The following is a 17,480-nucleotide window of genomic DNA, read 5'->3' as shown; positions in this document are numbered from 1 at the left end:
ATTATTATCAGCCTTGCATCCTGTGTTCCTGTGCCTTGTGCTCCTGTTTGATTACCTGTTACCGACCCGGCTTACCCCTGACTAGTGATGGACGAACTTCCGACGGGACGTTTCGCGAACGCGAAACGCGAACGGGCACAAACGTTCGCGAAAACGACCGTTCGCCGCGGGCTCCATTGACTTCAATGGGAGGCGAATTTCGCAAACCTTTAGGTCGAATTTGCGGCCACGGGGTAATTATTAGGGGGTAGCACGTAGTCCCACCACCTGGACAATAGCATAATACATGTATGAGGTGAATTTGGGATCGATAACTACAAGCATTTTTTTTTTATTTGGGAAATTGTTCTGACAATTCAGGACTATGGAGCTAATGAAGGCAATGGAGGAGAGGGAAGGTCAGGGACCAGGGTAGGCAAACAAGAGGGTGCAGGAGATACAGAGCACTGACAGCAGCACCGTAATACAGAGCACTGACATCAGCACCGTGACATACAGCGCTGACAGCAGCTCCGTGACATACAGCGCTGACAGCAGCTCCGTGACATACAGCGCTGACAGCAGCTCCGTGACATACAGCGCTGACAGCAGCTCCGTGACATACAGCGCTGACAGTAGCTCCGTGACATACAGCGCTGACAGCAGCACCGTGACATACAGCGCTGACAGCAGCTCCGTGACATACAGCGCTGACAGCAGCTCCGTGACATACAGCGCTGACAGCAGCTCCGTGACATACAGCACTGACAGCAGCTCCGTGACATACAGCGCTGACAGCAGCTCCGTGACATACAGCGCTGACAGCAGCACCGTGACATACAGCGCTGACAGCAGCTCCGTGACATACAGCGCTGACAGCAGCTCCGTGACATACAGCGCTGACAGCAGCTCCGTGACATACAGCACTGACAGCAGCTCCGTGACATACAGCGCTGACAGCAGCTCCGTGACATACAGCGCTGACAGCAGCACCGTGACATACAGCGCTGACAGCAGCTCCGTGACATACAGCGCTGACAGCAGCTCCGTGACATACAGCGCTGACAGCAGCTCCGTGACATACAGCGCTGACAGCAGCTCCGTGACATACAGCGCTGACAGCAGCTCCGTGACATACAGCGCTGACAGCAGCACCGTGACATACAGCGCTGACAGCAGCTCCGTGACATACAGCGCTGACAGCAGCTCCGTGACATACAGCGCTGACAGCAGCACCGTGACATACAGCGCTGACAGCAGCTCCGTGACATACAGCACTGACAGCAGCTCCGTGACATACAGCGCTGACAGCAGCTCCGTGACATACAGCGCTGACAGCAGCACCGTGACATACAGCGCTGACAGCAGCTCCGTGACATACAGCGCTGACAGCAGCTCCGTGACATACAGCGCTGACAGCAGCTCCGTGACATACAGCGCTGACAGCAGCTCCGTGACATACAGCGCTGACAGCAGCTCCGTGACATACAGCGCTGACAGCAGCACCGTGACATACAGCGCTGACAGCAGCTCCGTGACATACAGCGCTGACAGCAGCTCCGTGACATACAGCGCTGACAGCAGCACCGTGACATACAGCGCTGACAGCAGCTCCGTGACATACAGCGCTGACAGCAGCTCCGTGACATACAGCGCTGACAGCAGCTCCGTGACATACAGCGCTGACAGCAGCTCCGTGACATACAGCGCTGACAGCAGCTCCGTGACATACAGCGCTGACAGCAGCTCCGTGACATACAGCGCTGACAGCAGCTCCGTGACATACAGCGCTGACAGCAGCTCCGTGACATACAGCGCTGACAGCAGCTCCGTGACATACAGCGCTGACAGCAGCACCGTAAGCAGCCCCTGGAGGAAGTCAGCACAGCACAGGGATGGTGTGATCCCCTCATAATAAGAACCCCCAGGAGGAAGTCAGCACAGCACAGGGATGGTGGGAGCCCCTCATAATAAGAACCCCCAGGAGGAAGTCAGCACAGCACAGGGATGGTGGGAGCCCCTCATAATAAGAACACCCAGGAGGAAGTCAGCACAGCACAGGGATGGTGGGAACCCCTCATAATAAGCAGCCCCAGTAGAAATATGACACCGCTCAACCTCTTCAAAGAGGAGGGTAGGGGCATATAGTACGGTGTGCTTTTTTGGGTCAGGGAAGTGAGCCAAATGAATTAAGAAGGTCTGTGTGCTTGATTCCAAAAATTGTTTATAGACATATACATGGTCTACTGATCACATGTGTTGAATTCCTCCGAGATCCATGCCTCATTCATTTTTAGAAATGTGAGGTAGTTAACACTGTGGTGAGCTAGGCGAGTACGCTTATCGGTCACAATCCCCCCTGCTGCGCTGAACGTCCTTTCGGACAGGACACTGGATGAGGGGCAAGCCAACAGTTCGATTGCAAATTGGGCAAGCTCTGGCCAGAGGTCAAGCCTGCCCACCCAGTAGTCTAGGGGTTCATCACTCCTCAGAGCGTCCACATCGGCCGTTAACCCAATGTAGTCGGACACCTGACGGTCTAGGCGTTCCCTGATGCTGGATCCGGATGACACCTGTCGATGGGTCGGCTGAAAGAATGACCTCATATCCGAAGTCACCAACACATCTTCAAACCGGCCTCTTCTTGCAGGCGCTGTTGGATTGGTACCCGCAAATCCTTCTCTGGGAGTGGGAATTGCTCCTCTGCCAGCGCACGCAAAAGCAGAATGCAGCATTTCTCGAAGCAAGGCCTGGAAGTGCTGCATTCTGACAGCCCTCTGCGACGGCGGTAACATTTCCGCCATTTTGTGTTTGTACCGGGGATCTAAGTACGTTGCCACCCAGTACTGGTCCTTGACCCTCATGCTTTTTATACGGGGGTCCCTATTAAAACACTGGAGCATGAAGGCCCCCATTTGCACTCAAGCGGAAGGTATGTGGTGGTGGTGGTGTTGTTGGTGGTAGTGTCTTTGGGGGTGCACATAGCAGAGAGTGAAGAAGAGGGTGCAGATCGAGAGGATGAGGAGGGTGCAGAAGAATAAGGCTGAGTGAGCCACTCAACCAAGTCTGGTGCGTCCTTTAAAGTAATTGAACGCACCTTCTGCAACTTCCCACTTTGGCTCAAGGCTGTTGCTCCTGCCCTACCCCTACCACCCCTGCGGAAGGGCCTGCCTCTTCCTCTGCCTGTCATTTTTTAAATCACCCTGTGACAAAACTCTTAGTCCCTATACCGCTGAAGGACTGCTGCAGTATAGGGCAGCGGTCAGCAGTAGTGCACGGCAACCCTATGTATTGTGGACCGATAGCGGTCCTTACAGAACAGCAGACTGTAACGCACTCAGGCCTATGTACCGTAGCACCCTATACCAAGTTACCAGTCCTTATAAGAACTTTTGTGGACCAAGCAGGTTGTGTGTTAGTGATTAGCAGACTGTACGTCAGTCCCTATACCAATGAAGGACTGCTGCAGTATAGGGCAGCGGTCAGCAGTAGTGCACGGCAACCCTATGTATTGTGGACCGATAGCGGTCCTTACAGAACAGCAGACTGTAACGCACTCAGGCCTATGTACCGTAGCACCCTATACCAAGTTACCAGTCCTTATAAGAACTTTTGTGGACCAAGCAGGTTGTGTGTTAGTGATTAGCAGACTGTACGTCAGTCCCTATACCGCTGAAGGACTGCTGCAGTATAGGGCAGCGGTCAGCAGTAGTGCACGTCAACCCTATGTATTGTGGACCGATAGCGGTCCTTACAGAACAGCAGACTGTACTGCACTCAGGCCTATGTACCGTAGCACCCTATACCAAGTTACCAGTCCTTATAAGAACTTTTGTGGACCAAGCAGGTTGTGTGTTAGTGATTAGCAGACTGTACGTCAGTCCCTATACCAATGAAGGACTGCTGCAGTATAGGGCAGCGGTCAGCAGTAGTGCACGGCAACCCTATGTATTGTGGACCGATAGCGGTCCTTACAGAACAGCAGACTGTAACGCACTCAGGCCTATGTACCGTAGCACCCTATACCAAGTTACCAGTCCTTATAAGAACTTTTGTGGACCAAGCAGGTTGTGTGTTAGTGATTAGCAGACTGTACGTCAGTCCCTATACCGCTGAAGGACTGCTGCAGTATAGGGCAGCGGTCAGCAGTAGTGCACGTCAACCCTATGTATTGTGGACCAATAGCGGTCCTTACAGAACAGCAGACTGTACTGCACTCAGGCCTATGTACCGTAGCACCCTATACCAAGTTACCAGTCCTTATAAGAACTTTTGTGGACCAAGCAGGTTGTGTGTTAGTGATTAGCAGACTGTACGTCAGTCCCTATACCAATGAAGGACTGCTGCAGTATAGGGCAGCGGTCAGCAGTAGTGCACGGCAACCCTATGTATTGTGGACCGATAGCGGTCCTTACAGAACAGCAGACTGTAACGCACTCAGGCCTATGTACCGTAGCACCCTATACCAAGTTACCAGTCCTTATAAGAACTTTTGTGGACCAAGCAGGTTGTGTGTTAGTGATTAGCAGACTGTGCGTCAGTCCCTATACCGCTGAAGGACTGCTGCAGTATAGGGCAGCGGTCAGCAGTAGTGCACGTCAACCCTATGTATTGTGGACCGATAGCGGTCCTTACAGAACAGCAGACTGTACTGCACTCAGGCCTATGTACCGTAGCACCCTATACCAAGTTACCAGTCCTTATAAGAACTTTTGTGGACCAAGCAGGTTGTGTGTTAGTGATTAGCAGACTGTACGTCAGTCCCTATACCAATGAAGGACTGCTGCAGTATAGGGCAGCGGTCAGCAGTAGTGCACGGCAACCCTATGTATTGTGGACCGATAGCGGTCCTTACAGAACAGCAGACTGTAACGCACTCAGGCCTATGTACCGTAGCACCCTATACCAAGTTACCAGTCCTTATAAGAACTTTTGTGGACCAAGCAGGTTGTGTGTTAGTGATTAGCAGACTGTACGTCAGTCCCTATACCAATGAAGGACTGCTGCAGTATAGGGCAGCGGTCAGCAGTAGTGCACGGCAACCCTATGTATTGTGGACCGATAGCGGTCCTTACAGAACAGCAGACTGTAACGCACTCAGGCCTATGTACCGTAGCACCCTATACCAAGTTACCAGTCCTTATAAGAACTTTTGTGGACCAAGCAGGTTGTGTGTTAGTGATTAGCAGACTGTGCGTCAGTCCCTATACCGCTGAAGGACTGCTGCAGTATAGGGCAGCGGTCAGCAGTAGTGCACGTCAACCCTATGTATTGTGGACCGATAGCGGTCCTTACAGAACAGCAGACTGTACTGCACTCAGGCCTATGTACCGTAGCACCCTATACCAAGTTACCAGTCCTTATAAGAACTTTTGTGGACCAAGCAGGTTGTGTGTTAGTGATTAGCAGACTGTACGTCAGTCCCTATACCAATGAAGGACTGCTGCAGTATAGGGCAGCGGTCAGCAGTAGTGCACGGCAACCCTATGTATTGTGGACCGATAGCGGTCCTTACAGAACAGCAGACTGTAACGCACTCAGGCCTATGTACCGTAGCACCCTATACCAAGTTACCAGTCCTTATAAGAACTTTTGTGGACCAAGCAGGTTGTGTGTTAGTGATTAGCAGACTGTGCGTCAGTCCCTATACCGCTGAAGGACTGCTGCAGTATAGGGCAGCGGTCAGCAGTAGTGCACGGCAACCCTATGTATTGTGGACCGATAGCGGTCCTTACAGAACAGCAGACTGTACTGCACTCAGGCCTATGTACCGTAGCACCCTATACCAAGTTACCAGTCCTTATAAGAACTTTTGTGGACCAAGCAGGTTGTGTGTTAGTGATTAGCAGACTGTACGTCAGTCCCTATACCAATGAAGGACTGCTGCAGTATAGGGCAGCGGTCAGCAGTAGTGCACGGCAACCCTATGTATTGTGGACCGATAGCGGTCCTTACAGAACAGCAGACTGTAACGCACTCAGGCCTATGTACCGTAGCACCCTATACCAAGTTACCAGTCCTTATAAGAACTTTTGTGGACCAAGCAGGTTGTGTGTTAGTGATTAGCAGACTGTACGTCAGTCCCTATACCAATGAAGGACTGCTGCAGTATAGGGCAGCGGTCAGCAGTAGTGCACGGCAACCCTATGTATTGTGGACCGATAGCGGTCCTTACAGAACAGCAGACTGTAACGCACTCAGGCCTATGTACCGTAGCACCCTATACCAAGTTACCAGTCCTTATAAGAACTTTTGTGGACCAAGCAGGTTGTGTGTTAGTGATTAGCAGACTGTGCGTCAGTCCCTATACCGCTGAAGGACTGCTGCAGTATAGGGCAGCGGTCAGCAGTAGTGCACGTCAACCCTATGTATTGTGGACCGATAGCGGTCCTTACAGAACAGCAGACTGTACTGCACTCAGGCCTATGTACCGTAGCACCCTATACCAAGTTACCAGTCCTTATAAGAACTTTTGTGGACCAAGCAGGTTGTGTGTTAGTGATTAGCAGACTGTGCGTCAGTCCCTATACCGCTGAAGGACTGCTGCAGTATAGGGCAGCGGTCAGCAGTAGTGCACGGCAACCCTATGTATTGTGGACCGATAGCGGTCCTTACAGAACAGCAGACTGTAACGCACTCAGGCCTATGTACCGTAGCACCCTATACCAAGTTACCAGTCCTTATAAGAACTTTTGTGGACCAAGCAGGTTGTGTGTTAGTGATTAGCAGACTGTGCGTCAGTCCCTATACCGCTGAAGGACTGCTGCAGTATAGGGCAGCGGTCAGCAGTAGTGCACGGCAACCCTATGTATTGTGGACCGATAGCGGTCCTTACAGAACAGCAGACTGTAACGCACTCAGGCCTATGTACCGTAGCACCCTATACCAAGTTACCAGTCCTTATAAGAACTTTTGTGGACCAAGCAGGTTGTGTGTTAGTGATTAGCAGACTGTGCGTCAGTCCCTATACCGCTGAAGGACTGCTGCAGTATAGGGCAGCGGTCAGCAGTAGTGCACGGCAACCCTATGTATTGTGGACCGATAGCGGTCCTTACAGAACAGCAGACTGTACTGCACTCAGGCCTATGTACCGTAGCACCCTATACCAAGTTACCAGTCCTTATAAGAACTTTTGTGGACCAAGCAGGTTGTGTGTTAGTGATTAGCAGACTGTACGTCAGTCCCTATACCAATGAAGGACTGCTGCAGTATAGGGCAGCGGTCAGCAGTAGTGCACGGCAACCCTATGTATTGTGGACCGATAGCGGTCCTTACAGAACAGCAGACTGTAACGCACTCAGGCCTATGTACCGTAGCACCCTATACCAAGTTACCAGTCCTTATAAGAACTTTTGTGGACCAAGCAGGTTGTGTGTTAGTGATTAGCAGACTGTACGTCAGTCCCTATACCAATGAAGGACTGCTGCAGTATAGGGCAGCGGTCAGCAGTAGTGCACGGCAACCCTATGTATTGTGGACCGATAGCGGTCCTTACAGAACAGCAGACTGTACTGCACTCAGGCCTATGTACCGTAGCACCCTATACCAAGTTACCAGTCCTTATAAGAACTTTTGTGGACCAAGCAGGTTGTGTGTTAGTGATTAGCAGACTGTACGTCAGTCCCTATACCAATGAAGGACTGCTGCAGTATAGGGCAGCGGTCAGCAGTAGTGCACGGCAACCCTATGTATTGTGGACCGATAGCGGTCCTTACAGAACAGCAGACTGTAACGCACTCAGGCCTATGTACCGTAGCACCCTATACCAAGTTACCAGTCCTTATAAGAACTTTTGTGGACCAAGCAGGTTGTGTATTAGTGTTTAGCAGACTGTGCGTCAGTCCCTATACCGCTGAAGGACTGCTGCAGTATAGGGCAGCGGTCAGCAGTAGTGCACGGCAACCCTATCTATTGTGGACCGATAGCGGTCCTTACAGAACAGCAGACTGTACCGCACCCAAGCCTATGTACCGTAGCACCCTAGACAGACCAAGTTACCAGTCCTGATAAAGAGCTTTGTGGAACAAGTGAGTTGTGAATGATTAGCAGACTGCAGCAGAAGGGCAGCAGTCAAGTATAATATTCTTTCTATATTTGGAAGAAAGAATATTATACGTGTACAAGCCTATTACCGTACCACTGATACCAGTCCTGAAAAGAACCTTTGTGGAACTAATAGTAACAGCAAGTCTTTAAAATTATCCTCACTGCCTGACAACACTGCTTCCTGCCTGTCCCTATACAAATTGGCAAAAAAGAGTAGGCTGGAACGATTAGCTGGAACAGCTCTTTTGTGGACCTGATAGTAACAGCTAATGATGATGATGATGATGATGATGAAGAAAGACTAATCTGGCTGAGCTGTCCCTAAAATAGCAGCATACAGCGCTCTGTCCCTTTATCTAAACTGACAAAAGAAACTCAGGCTGCTGACCTAACACCTATACCAGTCCTGAAAAGAACTTTTGTGTACCAAATAGCTAGCGTTTTCTCTGTCCCTACTCCACACAGGATCCTTTCCCTACAGTGACAGAAGAAAGAATGTAAAATGGCCACCGGATCGGGTGTATTTATAGGTTAGGGGGAATGTCCAAGTGTCCATGAGCTGTCATGTCTCAATTGGTTGTCCTGTAACACATGATAAACGTGTCACGAAAGGTTAAAGTTCTTGTATACATTAAACACGTAAGTCCGCCGGGGCGAACGACGGAAAAAGGCGTTCGAACCCGCGGACGGCGAAAGTCGGAAATTCGCCGCGAAACGACCGCCGGGCGAACCGTTCGGCCATCACTACCCCTGACATGCTCTGGCTTCTCTCCTGGCTCTGAACTTGGCTTGATTCACGGACCTGCTTCTGCCTGTTCCAGATTGACATCCTGTGTTTGACCCTGGCTTGATCCCGACTACGCTTCCTGCCTCTCCTCCTGACTGACTACCAGTGTTTGACCCTCAGCCTGCATCTGGCGTTGCTTTCCGCTTACCCATCTGTCAAGATCCGCCAGTTTTCAGGGGGCGTGGCTTGCGCGCTGAAGAAGATGGCTGCTTAAGCCTAGAGCTCTCCACAGCCGGCCGTTTAACAGCAAAAAACAGGCAGGTATTTTCCACTAAAAACATACCTAAATATTCTGCAGTACTCCTGGGACAGTAGGGGCAATAATGTCTCGCAAAAGAGGACAAGAAAGGGGACCAAAAAAGCTGTCATCATTTACATTTAAACAGAGCAGTGAGCTGACTAAAATCCAAGATGGCGCCGCCCTAGCTGTGAGGAAAAATAATAAAACTCACACAAACCTTTCTGATAGCCATCTACCTGAAATGGATGAGGAATTATCATCCTCATATTCTAATGGCTCCTCTCAACTATCTCCAACATCTCAGGGACCCGCAAAATCGCGGATGAAGCTGGATTCATCTTGTCAGGCAGCTGATACTTTGAACACAGCTCTGCATAGTGATAATGCTATGTCCTCATTACAGACATCTATAGCTGCTTTCCCAACATCAGGTCAGCCAGTACTAGATACCACACTGAAAGAAATGCTTGTGTCATTACAATCATCTATTATAGCTAATCTATCCTCCATGTTTCATAAATTCTCTCTTGTGGAGAAAATAAATCATTACACACCAAACCGCAGTCTTCGATCAGCCAACAAAAACCTCCTCCTCGTGCCCAAAGCCCGGTATAAATCCAAGGGGGATCGGAGATTCGCTGTCCAAGGGCCTCGGCTATGGAATGCTCTACCAATCAACATTCGCCTGGAAGAAAATCACCTGGCTTTTAGGAAAAAACTCAAGACCTTCCTCTTTTAGCAGATGATCAAAGCTCGCCACAGCGCCTAGAGGCGATTCAGTTCGCATTGTGCGCTATACAAGTATTTCATTCATTCATTAATTCATTCTCTTGATATGAAACATATGGATGATAGACTGCAATACGTTGAAAACAAAATGGAGGAATGCACTGAAACAGTAAATGAGCTAGTGGATGCATGTACAGAACAAAAAGATGATTCCATGTGGGTCAAGATGAAATTGGCAGATCTCGAGGACCACTCACGTCGAAACAACATTAAAATGAGAGGAATACCAGAGTCAGTTCTACCTATGGACTTACGTAACTATGCAAATACACTATTTTCTACATTATTGCCAGAATTATCGCCGATTGAACTTACAATCGATCGTATTCATAGAATTCCCAAACCAAAACATCTAGAAGAATCAATTCCCAGAAATGTTATTCTGCAAATTCATTTTTATCAAGCTAAAGAGCAAATTCTCTCCAAAGCGAGGGAGCTAACTACTCTGCCACCACCATACTCAGATATACAATTATTCGCCAATCTCTCGCAATTTACACTACAAATGAGAAGACAGCTCAAAACTGTAACAAAGGCATTATCTAATCATAAGATCACATACAAATGGAGACATCCAGCCACTATCTTGACCACTTACCACGGGAAACATTTTGCTATATCTACCATTGAAGATGGCATGCAATTACTCCAAACATGGGGTATTATAGTTGATCTTCCACATAACACCCCTGCCTTGAAGGAAAAACCTAATTTTTTCCACTTTGGACAAAAACGTGAACAAAATAGAATTAAATACAAATGAACTACTCCTGCCTGTTAAATGCATTACTGACATATACGGTCTGGTTTGATGCTCAATACCTTTGAGTGGATTACTGCTGACTCTTGGAAAATCTTTTTTTCTTTACTCTTTTATTTTTATTTTTTTTCTTCTCTCCTTTTTTTTTATTTTTTTTATTAATTTTATTTATTTATTTATTTATTTTTTCCTGTTGCTATATATATTGCCAAATAACTACTAATAGAGTAATAACTTGTTTTTTCATAGGTTTGCAAAAAAAAAAAATCTACATTGTTGTGTGCATGATTTAATACCGTGTTTCCCCGAAAGTAAGACACCCCCGATTGTAAGACGTATCGGGAGTTTCAGAGGGGTCGGCTAATATAAGCCGTACCCCGAAAGTAAGACGTATGTCTTACTTTCGGGGAAACACGGGGGTATTGCTGCCTCCAGTGGCGTACTAAGAGTGGGACGGGGGGTGCAGGCCGCACAGGGTGCCACACCCTGGGGGGGGTGCCAGGCCAGCGCCCTCCCCCTCCGACTGAAGAGACAGCGCCGTTCTGATCAGTCTCGGGCAGCAGCTGTTACTCACAGCCGAGCAGAGTGAAGCCGCCTCCCCCTCCTCTTGTATGGCTACACAGTGCTGTCCATAAAGGAGAAGGAGGGGGAGGCGGCTTCACTGAAGCCGCCTCCCCCTCCTCCTCCTCCTCCATACACAGCACTGTGTAGCCATACAAGAGGATGGGGAGGTGGCTTCACTCTGCTCGGCTGTGAGTGACAGCTGCTGCCCGAGACTGATCAGAACGGCGCGACGCAACCACAGAGAAGGGGATTATTGCGCCAGGTCCCGGATCACTGACGACAGGTGTCACTGGCTCTGTGTCCTCCCGGTACAGGTCAGTGCTGATACAGAGAGAGACCAAGGAGGGGGAGGGGGAGGGGGGGTGTGAAGAGATTCTCTGCAACTCTTACGGTATTACCGGTATGTAACCGCAAGATGCATCTGAGGAGGACTACAAGTCCCAACATACCGGGCTGTGTGGGCTTACAGTTCTCCTCTGCTGAGCATAGCAGCTTTGTATGCTTGGACTTGTAGTCCTCCATAGTGCAGCCTTGCATTCTGGGAATTGTAGTCCTCTGTAATGCAGTGCAGCCTTGCTTGCTGGGACTTGTAGTGAGGTGTTTTTACATTTTAAGGTGGGGGGGGGGGGGGGGTGCCAGGCATAGGATGTTAATTTTATGGTTAAAACAAAAAATTCGACAATTTTTTTCCAATATAAGACATACCCCGAAAGTAAGACATAGTGGGGCTTTTGGGGATAAAAAGAAAGTAAGACACTGTCTTACTTTCGGGGAAACACGGTAGTAACTGTGAACTGATCATATAATAAATACTTAGATATTTAGTTTAAGCGTTATAGAAACTAGAGAATATTCTTTTAGGAATATATAGAATTATAGTAACATCTAATTTTGATATATATTAATATGTCTTTCAAACTCTTCGGCCTCACAAAAAAGAACATACTCATAAAATATGGCAGCCATGGTTAAAATGGGCTAGTCCCCAAAACATTGCATGAGTTCTTTGTTCCTAGATAACTTGAATTAAAAAATTGCTTACCCCGCTCTAATATTTTAATCTTTGTTTTGTATCTATTAAATGACAGGTTACTATTACTGTCCCGAACACAGTTTAGCACCCATAGGGGTGTTCGGGAATATATTTAGGTTCATCATCTTTGAATTACTTGAATTGGCAGTATATAAATATATGAAGATAATATTTATATTACTTTTGTGTATTGTCTCCACAATGGATGTATTAATAACCTCCCAATCGTTATCTTTATTATCCCTATTATAATTGAGATAATTAATATGGGTTTCTTTATATTATATTTTTTACTATTTTTGGATACTATTATCTATGTATCTAAATACTGTGACTGATCTGTTATTTAGTCATAATTTCTGTCATTTGTCTTGATAAAAATTTAAACTTTAATAAAAACTATTGATTAAAAAAAAAGATCCGCCAGTTTCTCCAGGGAATCATTGGCTGTGACCACCTTCTCTGCTCCAGGGTTTCCCGCATCTGGAACTATCAGGCAACTTCATCTGCATGCAACCCGTGTATCTCTGGGCATAGCATCTTCTGTCACCAACTCCAGAGGTACTGTGCACTCAGCTGCAAGGGGAGCCCTTTCGTCACCTCACCCTCCAGTCTGGTACATGATAATTAGCTTTGGTGGTAGTGAATTTTCCCAAGATTTAGTTGTGTTTTTTTTTCCCTTCTTCTAACCCTCCACCTTTCCCCTCCTTGCATCTTATCTATTTTAATCCTTTCGTTTTTTCTCCTCTACTCTCTCTTTACTGTGAAAATGCAAATAGAAGTAAGCAGCTTTCATTTTTATGTTCAGAGGTTAAAAGTGTTATTTTGGACTGGAACAACATTCTGTCGTTGTTCTTTATAGTTCTCTTTGACTTCACGGTTTAGAGATGTCACATGCAATTTATTGGAACGTGTTGTATATTGAATGTTATTGCTGTAATATCTTGGAACTGACTTTCATGGTTTAACCACTTGCCGACCGCCGCACGACGATGTACGTCGACAGAATGGCACGGGCAGGCATATGGGCGTACATGTACGTCCCTGCCTACCCGCGGGTGGGGGGCCCCCCCGGTGCCAGCGGCGGTCGGATTCCGTGCAGGAGCGATCTGGGATGAGGGGGCGGCCATTCATTCATGGCCACCCCCTCGCGATCGCTCCTGACGAATGGAATTGCAGCATGACATCACTTCCTCTCCTGTAATGTAAACACAGGCAGAGGAAGTGATGTAATCTCTCCTCCGTGTCGGTATTTTTCGTTCCGGCACCGAGGAGAGAGGATCGGTGAGTTGCACAAACACTACACTATACAGTAGAACACGCCAGGCACACTTTCACCCCCCCTTCACCCCCCGATCACCCCCCCAATCACCCCTGCACCCCCAGTCACAGTGACACCAATTGCATTTTTTATTTTTTTTATTATTGCATTGGTGTCATTTGTGACTGCAATAACTGTTAGGGCAGTTAGGGTTAGCCCCCTTTAGCTCTAGGGTACCCCCTAACCCCCAATAAAGGTTTAACCCCGTGATCACCCCCCGTCGCCAGTGTCACTAAGGCTGGGTTCACATTGCAGCGGTTTATGAGAATGGATGTGATTCGCACTGCACTGCAGTGCAAATCACATCCAATCTCTGTGCGATGCGAGTTCAGCCATACAGATAGTATGGCTGAATTTGCATCGCACCCGCCGCAAACTCGCACGGGACCCTTTTTTTGGTCGGCAGCAGAATCGGATCGCATGGGTGTTCACACCATGCGATCCGATTCCTGTCCGAGTTTGCAGATCGCACTGCGATATGCGAACTGATCTGGGGGTGTCATTAACATTTCACTGACACTCCCTGCAGTTCGCATAGGGCAGTGTGAACTGCCGCCGGGAGGCATGCGATGCGGGAACCCGCCACGGATTCGCGGCGTTCCCACATCGCTCCAGTATGAACCAAGCCTAATAAGCGATCGTTTTTCTGATCGCTGTATTAGTGTCACAGGTGACGCTAGTTAGGCAGGTAGGTATTTAGGTTCGCCGCAGCTTTTTATAGCGCCAGGGACCCCCATATACTACCGCATAAAGCCCCCTGATTGCCCCCTAGTTAACCCTTTCACCAGTGATCACCATATAACTGTTACAGGTGACGCTGGTTGATTAGTTATTTTTTTATAGTTTCAGGGCACCCGCCATTTATTACCTAATAAAGGTTTAACCCCCTGATCACCCGGCGGGTGATATAAGTTTGAGGGTCAGATAAGGTCTGCGTCGCCCCAGGCAGCGGCAGGTTAGTGCCAGTACCGCTAACACCCACGCGCAAAGCATACACCTCCCTTAGTAATATAGTATCTGATCAGATCTATATTAGCGTCGCCAGCAGTTTAGGTTTCCCAAAACGCATTGTTAGCGGGATCAGCCCAGATACCTGCTAGCACCTGCGTTTAGCCCCTCCACCAAGCCCAGCCCAGCCCAGCCCACCCAAGTGCAGTATCGATCGATCAAAACACAACACACATAACTGCAGCGTTCCCAGAGTCAGGCCTGATCCCTGCGATCGCTAACAGTTTTTTTTGTAGCGTTTTGATACAGTCGCTGACAGCCTAGGTGCTTTTTTACCTGTGAGTCTCACTAGTGTACCCCTAAATTTAGGGGTGTCTACTTTCCAAAATGGGGTCATTTGGGGGGGTTTTGTGTTATTTTGGCATTTTATGGCCTTCAAAACTGCGATAGGTAGTGAGGAGTGAAATCAAAAATTTACACCCTTAGAAATCCTGAAGGCGGTGCTTGGATTTCGGGGCCCCGTACGCGGCTAGGCTCCCAAAAAGTCCCACACATGTGGTATCCTCGTACTCAGGAGAAGCAGCAGAATTTATTTTGGGGTGTCATTTCACATATGCCCATGGCATGTGTGAGCAATATATCATTTAGTGACAACTTTGTGAAAAAAATAAATAAATAAATAAAAGTTTGTAATTTTCCCGCAACTTGTGGCAAAATATAAAATATTCCATGGACTCAACATGCCTCGCAGCAAATAGCTTGGGGTGTCTACTTTCTAAAATGGAGTCATTTGTGGGGGTTTTGTGCCATCTTGGCATTTTATGGCCTTCAAAACTGTAATAGGTAGTGAGGAGTGAAATCAGAAATTTACACCCTTAGAAATCCTGAAGGCGGTGCTTGGTTTTCAGGGCCCTTTATGTGGCTAGGCTCCCAAAAAGTCCCACACATGTGGTATCCCCGTACTCAGGAGAAGCAGCAGAATTTATTTTGGGGTGTCATTTCACATATGCCCATGGCATGTGTGAGCAATATATCATTTAGTGACAACTTTGTGAAAAAATAAATAAATAAATAAAAGTTTGTAATTTTCCCGCAACTTGTGGCAAAATATAAAATATTCCATGGACTCAACATGCCTCTCAGTAAATAGCTTGGGGTGTCTACTTTCTAAAATGGGGTCAATTGTGGGGGTTTTGTGCCATCTTGGCATTTTATGGCCTTCAAAACTGTAATAGGTAGTGAGGAGTGAAATCAAAAATTTACACCCTTAGAAAGCCTGAAGGCGTTGCTTGGTTTTCGGGGCCCCGTACGCGGCTAGGCTCCCAAAAAGTCCCACACATGTGGTATCCCTGTACTCAGGAGAAGCAGCAGAATTTATTTTGTGTCATTTCACATATGCCCATAGCATGTGTGAGCAATACATCATTTAGTGACAACTTTGTGAAAAATAAATAAAGTTTGTAATTTTCCCGCAACTTGTGGCAAAATATAAAATATTCCATGGACTCAACATGCCTCTCAGCAAATAGCTTGGGGTGTCTACTTTCTAAAATGGGGTCATTTGTGGGTGTTTTGTGCCATCTTGGCATTTTATGGCCTTCAAAACTGTGATAGGTAGTGAAGAGTGAAATTACAAATGTATGCCCTTAGAAATCCTGAAGGCGGTGCTTGGCTTTCGGGGCCCCGTACGCGGCTAGGCTTACAAAAAGTCGACCACATGTGGTATCCCCGTACTCAGGAGAAGCAGCAGAATGTATTTTGGGGTACAATTCCACATATAACCATGGCATGTGTGAGCAATATATCATTTAGTGACAACTTTGTGTAAAAAAAATAAATACATTTTTTTGTCATTATTCAATCGCTTGAGGCAAAAAAATAAAATATTCAATGGGCTCAACATGCCTCTTATCAATTTCCTTAGGGTGTCTACTTTCCAAAATGGGGTCATTTGGGGGGGTTTTGTACTGCCCTGCCATTTTAGCACCTCAAGAAATGAGAAAATTCCAGAAAATGTACCTTAGTTTGTAGATGTGACAACTTTTGCGCAAACCAATAAATATACAGTTATTGACTTTTTTTTACCAAAGACATGTGGCTGAATACATTTTGGCCTAAATGTATGACTAAAATTGAGTTTATTGGATTTTTCTAATAACAAAAAGTAGAAAATATCATTTTTTTTCAAAATTTGCGGTCTTTTTACGTTTATATCGCAAAAAATAAAAATCGCAGAGTCAGTCAAATACCTTTAAAAGAAAGCTCTATTTGTGGGAAAAAAAGGACGCAAATTTTGTTTGGGTACAACATTGCATGATCGCGCAATTACCATTTAAAGCAGCGCAGTGCCAAACTGTAAAAAGACCTCTGGTCATTGACCAGCAAAATGGTCCGGTCTGAAAGTGGTTAAATAAAATATTTGAAAAAAAAGAGAGCAAAACTACTTACCATGGCAACATACAAAATGGCTTTCCCATCTTCTGTAATGCAATACTTCACTTTACTGAGACACTAATGAGGCCAGGAATTCCTTTTCTTTACCTGAACCTCATCAACTTGTAGTAAACAGATTACAGACATCCACAGTTTTAGTCAAAGGTTCCAAGGTTCAAAGGTTTTGGTACTAAAGGTTAAAATTCAGGCATTGGCTAAACAAGGGGCACAACTTGTTTTGAATGATTCTTTTAGGCTTTACACAATTCTCGTACAGTCTAAGAGGAGTGCTGTAGTGTACTTACTCTTCCAGGGAATGCTGCCAATATTCTAGTAAGACTATAAGCCTCCACTGGTCCTTCCTCTGGCATCCCCCCAATCATCCCGCTGAGAGGCAACTTCAGTCTTCTGTGCAAAAAGAAAAAACAGTGCTACCATCCATATAGCAAATCAATGACAGAGCTCCCGGGTGTTTGATCCACAGTCATTAGCTGAGTAGAATAAAGTAGAAAAGATGATCCGCACACCCTTTGTTGCTCTTAAGAAATCTTAATTTCATTGGAAAGACACAATGTGCAA

At 47.0% G+C, this 17,480-nt stretch overlaps 1 protein-coding gene across 1 annotated transcript in view; it reads right to left on the bottom strand.

Moving 5' to 3' along the window:
• KXD1 (KxDL motif containing 1) overlaps positions 1 to 16,939 on the bottom strand; it is a 61,724-nt gene extending 44,785 nt beyond the window's left edge. The window contains exon 1 of the mRNA XM_077475922.1: positions 16,917 to 16,939. Coding sequence (XP_077332048.1) covers positions 16,917 to 16,919 — 3 coding nt within the window. The 5' untranslated portion in view covers positions 16,920 to 16,939. The remainder of the gene's footprint in view (positions 1 to 16,916) is intronic.
• Positions 16,940 to 17,480: the final 541 nt, after the last annotated feature.

This window comes from Lithobates pipiens, unplaced genomic scaffold, assembly GCF_037356315.1.
Source record: "Lithobates pipiens isolate NorthernLeopardFrog02 unplaced genomic scaffold, aLitPip1_a1.2 Scaffold_13, whole genome shotgun sequence".
Classification (NCBI taxonomy): domain Eukaryota; kingdom Metazoa; phylum Chordata; class Amphibia; order Anura; family Ranidae; genus Lithobates; species Lithobates pipiens.
The sequence above is the reverse complement of the archived record's forward strand: the minus strand, read 5'-3'. Positions and strand labels throughout refer to the sequence as shown.